The 7,549-nt window shown below is 39.9% G+C and overlaps 1 protein-coding gene across 3 annotated transcripts in view; it reads right to left on the bottom strand.

Moving 5' to 3' along the window:
* The window catches only part of Spag6 (sperm associated antigen 6), a 55,952-nt gene that overhangs the window by 1,504 nt on the left and 46,899 nt on the right, over positions 1-7,549 (bottom strand). For 2 of the 3 annotated variants that reach the window (XM_031369109.1, XM_031369108.1), the window contains 2 exons: positions 5,580-5,696; positions 2,679-2,824 (listed from right to left, as the gene is read on the bottom strand). In XM_031369109.1, coding sequence (XP_031224969.1) covers positions 2,679-2,824; positions 5,580-5,696 — 263 coding nt within the window. The remainder of the gene's footprint in view (positions 1-2,678; positions 2,825-5,579; positions 5,697-7,549) is intronic. The other variant, XM_031369111.1, reaches the window with a different exon arrangement.

Genomic DNA, 7,549 nt, shown 5'->3' with positions numbered 1-7,549 from the left:
AAAAAAAAGGCCACCAAATCTAGAAAACTTAGTTTCAAAATGGGCTTCTTAGTCTGGTGCTGAGGAGCCGGCATTGCCTTTCTAGTCTGAGTTAGTACGGTGGTTAAAGCTGATTCCACTTTCATTGGTTCCTCATAAATGTGTTGGACACAAGACAGGTAGTTTTTATATAAATTTTTAAAGTCTTTTAAAATGTGCTCCTTAAAATGATAACCATTAGTCACATAGAGCTAAGGAACACTAGAAACATAGCTACTATACTTAAGAAACTAAACTTTAAATTTTAACTTCAAAACTGACAAATCAACTCCTGGAAAACACAAAACATGCTTGGAATCATTTATGAGTCTGCTTTTCCCATGTTAGTTTTATATGATCTAAATTTAACCCAAATATTTCCAATGAGATTTACCACCTGAATTAAGATACACCAGAAGAAACAAAACACTATACAAATGTAAAATAACTAATTTTTTATTTATTCCAAGTTAAAATTATAAGGGTTAGATAATTGGAGTCTTAAAAGTTATTAAAATGTATTTGACATTTCATTTTACTTTCTTAAATGTGACTAACAGAAAACTAGAAATTATACATGTAGCTCATATTATATTTTTACTGGACATTGTTAAGCTAGAAGTTGCACTGTGTCAATCAGGATGTACCAATAATTACTGAGGCTTCACTAGACTCATTTCCAAGCTTACTGCCATTGCCAAATGTCCTTCACCAAAGACCTCAGAGACTTCATAGTCTCCAGGACTCCCAGCAGCCAAGAAGTGATTAAACATCCCCAGATCATCAACAGAGCAGGCACTTAGAATTGCTCAGACCATCATAGCAGCAGCAAGCTCCACATGTGTCTCAAAATACAAACCATAAATAAAGATATCAAGTTATTCATTTACTGTGAGAAAGACCTTGTTCCAACTACTATGGTGGTAAGGGATTAAAAAGGAGCTTCCTGTTAGGAAAAGCAATGTAACTCCAGCTCAACAATAAAAGGCATTTTAAATACATTGCAATAATTTATATTTGTAAATTTGGAATGAACACTTTGCTTGCTATGCATTTGTTATCAAAACAAATAAAAAAATAAGGACCTAAGTAATATATCTCTAATATGATTATAAGATTAAATTTGATTTACCTAATAATGTTACTTAATCTCAAACTGAGAACAGATATACCCCAAAAGGGACAATAAGACATGCTGCCTGAATATTCATTTAAGCCCTTTGATTATGATGTCATTTGATTCTAAATAGGTAATAGCATTTACAAATACAGAAATTCTAGCTTACAGAATGAAATAATTGTCTTCAAGGGAACTTAGGAAATAATTAGAACTGAGATAGGAACCTAGGTCTGTCAGACACATGAGCTGAGTTTTCCTCAAAGACTAACAACAGCAGCCAAGTGAGAAACTCAGTCCCCCTTATCTGTCAGTCGGTGCTAAGCTAACCTACCTCACATGGCTTTTAGAGTGTATGCAAATGAACCTCCTCCCAGACCACCTCGAGGAAGCTGGCTTCTGAAGGGGCCTTGTCCTTTCTGGGGACCTTCAGCTTGCCCTTTGCTTTCTCTAGCCTTACTTTATTTTGATTTTTAGAACACTGAGTTGAGTGTTATCTTAAGATTACAGAAAATAGTATTCTTCCTAATGTACATACATCCATGTACAAAACCAAGCTTTAAGAAAATGTTTTGTTGTATAGCTTTTGTTATTCATGTGTATTTTATATATGCTATGACATACTATTCCTTTGATATTATACTAATATACTAATATTTTAAAACTAGTTTTATCTGAATTTTTTCAAGTTTTCATAAGCTTCTCAAGAATGCATAGCTTGGACTGGAGAGATGGCTCAGTGGTTAAAAGCACATACTGCTCTTGCAGAGGACCCAAGTAGGAACCTGAGTTTTGTTCCCAGCACCATGTCAGATGCTCCAGGGGATCTGTCTGAGGACACCAGCACTCATGTGCAGATACACACAGACATGTAATTGTAAGTTTCTAAAAAGAATTCAAGCCAGGCTTAGTAGCACACGGCTCTAATCCCAGCCCTTGGGAGGACCGGCTAATATGGAAGGGTTAGTGACCTCAGGGCAAAGTCTAATCTATATAGCAAGATCATTTCAAACAACAAAATGAACGTTGCCTCCCCTCCCCTCCTCCTCCTCTTTCTCCTTCTCTCCCTCCTTTTCTTCCTCCTCCTCTTCCTCCTTTTTCTTCTTTCTCCTCATCTTCCTTTCCTTCTTAACCCTCACTCTCTTCTTTTTCTTCTTTTGTATGTGTGCTATATGCAGTGTGTGTGTGTGTGTGTGTGTGTGTGTGTGTGTGTGTGTGTGTGTGTGTTCTAGGCACGTGTGGATATAAGCCCATCACTCACCTACTTGTTTTGGGGACAGAATCTCTCAGTGAATCAATTACACTGATATCTGACTGGCTTGTGAGCTTCTATGTTCTACCTGTCTCTGCCCCTAATACCTAGGCTATGTGTGGCCCAGGTTCTACACAGGTGTAGGGATTCAAACTCAAGCCCTCTAGCTTGCATACCAAGCATTCCTATCACTGAGCCATCTCTCCCGCCCCCAGTCTACATTTTGACACAGATATGAAAACCAAAATAGTGGTTTGTAATATGGAACTGCTTACCATCAATTTTTCCTACCTTACTATTTCCTCTGGGTAACAGCTGTTGATGTCGTTGATGTACTCTTGGAGGATGGAACCAGGCTCTGCTTTTATCTCTTGGATCTTTTTAAGTCCACCACTGGTTACAAAAAGCCTTCGAGCTTTGCTGTCGTGAGGCAGCACCTTGAGAATAGAAATAGATACAAATGTAATCTTTACTTTTCTAAGCCAGGTTATTTCTCTTAAAAAGCTATATTGTATCAGAAATAATGCAGAAGAGAACTTTTCAGTACACTACCTATAACTTAAAGAGCTGATAATTTGAAGTAAAATACATTCTTTTTCAAAGTACATTAACCCTCGTGTAGTAGAGACGAAATAAAGGTATGTGATGAGTAAAGCTAGTGGAGACCTAAAGCTGCATGGATCTGAGCTCTCCCCGCTCTCCACAGAAGTGAAAGCAAGCTCCAAAACAAGGAAGAGAAGGGCCTCTCCTCTCCCATCACCTCCTAAACAAGGAAGAGAAGGGCCTCTCCTCTCCCATCACCTCCTAAACAAGGAAGAGAAGGGCCTCTTCTCTCCCATCACCTCCTAAACAAGGAAGAGAAGGGCCTCTCCTCTCCCATCACCTCCTAAACAAGGAAGAGAAGGGCCTCTCCCATCATCTCCTAAATACATCTCCAAGTTCCAGACTCATGAGTCTTTATCCCAAGCTTTGTCTCCAGAACATCGGGACATGAAAGCTATGTGATCATTTGCGTTTCCCATAGAAAAACGATCCCCTTGCTTGACTAACTCTCACCCTCTGTTTAATACTCAGCCTTAGTATTACCTCCTTTAAGACAGTACAGGCTGGGTATGGTGGTATATACCTGCATCTCAGCAGACAAAGGCCAGAGGATCATGAGCTAATCGGATTGAACTAAAGATCAGTCTAGGCCATATACTGACACCCTATCTTTAAAAGACTAAGGCATTCAAGGATAACATTTGATAAGTATGTACAAGTCCCTGGGTTTGATCCCAAGCACTAGAGATAGAGATGAGGGGATGAAGGAGGACAAATGAGAGATAGAGGGGAGGAGGAGGCAGAAGAAATGGCCTTGTTTATAATAAATAGCATTAAAACTGACTATTCAACTGAGTTTGTTTTCTCTCATTGACTAAAGAAACTTTAGTTAACTTTAAACACACAAAGTTTTGTTTGCTTGTTTTCTTATTATTGGGGGTGGGCACACATGCCACAATGTGCACATGGAATCAGAGAGCACTCTGTACAGTTGGTCCTTTCTCCATGTCATATAGGCTCCAGGAACAGCACTCAGGGTAAGCCTGGGTGGCACATGTGGGCTCACTGAGACAGCTCACCAGTCCCAATGTGGGCTGTTATAAAACCTTCCATCCATATGGGAGGGTTGAACACACCATAGCACATGGATGGAAGCCAGAAGATAGCTTGCAAGAGTTGGCTCTCCCCATTCCTCAGGGGAGCTCCTGATCACACGCAGATTGGCAGGTGAGATGGGACCACCTTCACCTGCTGAGCCATGCCACAGGCCCAAGTGTCTTGTCTTTTAAAAACAGTTTTTGCTTTCATTTTGGGGTATTTTTATGTACCTTAGATTGAGCTAAACTCTTCCCATATGCTACTCATTTAGTTTCTACAACCATCTATGGAGAAAGTACCCTTAATCTGGTCTTATGTGTAGTCAAACTAAGGTTTAGAGGGTCAAGACTTTCCTGAAGAATTAGAGGTATAACTTGGAACACAGTTATAGCTGTATTCCAAGGTAGAGCAGTCACCATGTGTGTGGCTTTAAGTGCCATCCTCAGCACCAAAAACAAAACAAAGAACGTAAGGCAGCAGAACGGAGTCTAAACACATGCATTCTGGCACATGACTCGGGCAGGCCCAGATTTCTTTCATTTGTTTTTGGGGCTTGTTGTTTTCTGTTTGTTTGCTTGCTTGCTTGCTTGCTTATTTTTGAGAGGGTCTCACTTTGTAGCCTTGTCTGGTCTGGAACTCTCTGTGTAGATCAGGCTGGCTTCAAATATAGAAATCCAGCTGCCTATGCCTCAGCCTACACGGTAATAATTTATCTTTCATAATGTGTATAGTGTTTTGTATTTAATTCTGTGTACCACGTACTTGTGACCATGGAGACCAGAAGAGGCTGTGGGTTTCCTGGGAATGGAGTTATAGGCAGCTGTGAGCTGCTGTGTGAGTGCTGGGAATTGAAGCCAGGTCGGAAGGAAGAACAGGCATTCTTCTTAAGAGCGGAAGCATATCCACAGCCCCTGTTGACCCTGCTTTAAGTCAGATATGCAGCAGAGTATAGGCTGACCACCCTGACTGTTAGTGCTATAACACAGTCACTCCCTCCATCCTTTGCTGTCAGATCTACCTTGTTGGCTCGGCACTCTGACAGCTCAACCTTCTGTACTACTGTCACTCTGCAGTGACCTATAAACCATGACAGTTACATTTGGGTAAATTGTTCTTAGGAAGTCACTGTATGCAAGAGGGCTGAGAGGATCTCCAGTACAGAGTTTCTAAAATGTGTTTCAGTGTCTTGAAGACAGTTTTCCTTTTCTAAAGGTGTTCCTAGGCTAAAATCGAGACTAAAGGACACTGGAAACTACTAAAAGATAGGTTCCAGCATTAGCCATCTAGAGAGTAAGGTTTCCAACATGTCAGCTTATTACTTCTATACTGTTTAAGGAGGTAGATGGTACAGAGCTTGAGAGCTGTGTGACAAAGGACGAAGTGTTTCATTTGTCTGTGAGTCTTAGTAACACATGTGACCTCTATCAGCTGAAACTGGTGAGAACTGCGTCTTAAACAGTAAAGGCAATTTTACAGAAGGAAACAGAAGAGCGAGCTCAATAGTATTGCTCACGCTCTTCCCTCTTCCCAGGCTATGAGACAGCCTCTCACCTTACTGAACTGCCCAGCCACATACTTCAGGATATTGGGAGGCGCATCATAGAGAAACGGCTCAAGAGCCGGGAGGTAGGTGCATTTTTGGATGATGTTCTTTATGGCCTTTTTACTCTGTTGAAATCCAAAGCAAAATAAATAAAAATCTTGGCAACTCGTATCTCATATTTCTGGAATTTGAAAATGAAATCAGTTTCTAACAGTTATTTCATTTTTAAACAAATTTCCACATAACTTAACAGCTGAGCCATCGCCAGTGCCAGTCCCCATAGACCCTTTTTAAGGATCTTAAAGTCAGATATGCAGGGTATACGGGTCTCCATTTCTCAACACTGAAAGGCTATTTTGACTGATACTATCAGTTTTACCAACTGTCTTCTGTTAAACTTTAAACTATGCAGTGAATTGCGGAGTTCTTAAATATACATCAGAAGTATAAAGCAGGGCTGGAGAAATGGCTCAAAGGATAAGAGTACTAGTTGCTTCTCCAGAGGTTCTGAGTTCAATTCCCAGCAACCACATGGTGGCTCACAACCATCTGTAATGGGACCTGATTTCCTTTTCTGGTGTGCATGAAGACAGATCACTCATATGGATAAAAATTAACATTAAAAAACATTAAAAGTTAAAAAATTATAAAATGTACTTATTTACTGTAAACTAACATATTAGAATAAATATATAACTATACATTTATAGCTATTAAACAGATAGCTAAAGCATTGCATTTGTTTTAATCAACAAGATGACAATTATAAAATATATAATATATACAATAATATATAATTATATAATTATTTCTCTATATAAATCTATACATATTATATAAACAGCTATATATAATATCTATACGGTATAGATACTCTATACTGTCTAAACAAGTTCATTTCACATTGATAATGTCTAGTGTGTGAATTACTCAGTGTGCATTTGTAGACACTGCTATTGCTCATAGATAGAAATTGATCCATTTTCAAGTAGAAGCAAAACACAATCTACTCAACTGTCCAATCAACTGTCAACTGAGAATCACTCCCCAAAACATAAGTGCCACATGTCCAGTTCCTACCTCCACAGTTCCCACCTCCAGTCCCCACCAGCACTCTCCGGGCTTTCAAACAGATACAATCCTGCTGTCCCCGCTGGGACAGAGACTGCTGCAGCCATGGCCGGCTCTGATGCTGTCTTTGCATGGCCTGTACTTGTTTGCCTGTAGCTAGTTCTCTCTAGAATCCCACATCTTGGGTATGGTAAGTATCCAGGCTACCTTAGGGACTTGGCTCTTTAGTCCTCTGAAGTCACAGCACACTTAACCTTCTGCTTTTGGGACTGTGTGTCTGGCAATGCTCTTGAAATGAAGGACCACTTTGATTTTATGTCAGGGACTTTATACATGGCATTGTAGTCAGCAAAATTTTTGTCCTGTTTGTGCTATCATTAAAGGGTCTCTTGGATTTTAGGTTTTCTTTAGTGAAGCCAGACTAAGGAGTCTTATATGGCCTCCATCACTGCAAAGGTTAACTCAGGGACTGAGGAAGGTAGCCACCACAGTGTGAATTGAAGAGAAACTCCAGTTTCCAACACACCTGATTATACTGCCCCTTTGTAAATCATCTTAAGACCATGGTGACCTGAGCAGACCAAGACATTTAACTGAACTGTTACTGCTAACAAGGCCAAATAGCTGCAATGGCGCAGATTATACCAATCGCAGCTCACAGACAGTCTTGCTCCAACTCAGATCATTCCAGGCAGATGGAGACTGATCAAGTCATTAGTCAAGGGCTCTAAAGAGTAATCTAAGGACCTCAGAAGTTCATTTCCTCTCCTTGGTTTGAAAGACATACACTTATCTCATAACTATTCTCTTAGATAGGAATGGATGTTATGAAAATCATCAACGCTATTGTCCTACATGAAAAATTATTAGTTAATTAAGGTTTTGCTTACCTGCCTACCTCTGACCT

The sequence above is a fragment of the Mastomys coucha genome, unplaced genomic scaffold, assembly GCF_008632895.1.
Source record: "Mastomys coucha isolate ucsf_1 unplaced genomic scaffold, UCSF_Mcou_1 pScaffold15, whole genome shotgun sequence".
In the NCBI taxonomy this organism is placed as follows: domain Eukaryota; kingdom Metazoa; phylum Chordata; class Mammalia; order Rodentia; family Muridae; genus Mastomys; species Mastomys coucha.
This window is presented reverse-complemented; position numbering and strand designations above follow the sequence as displayed.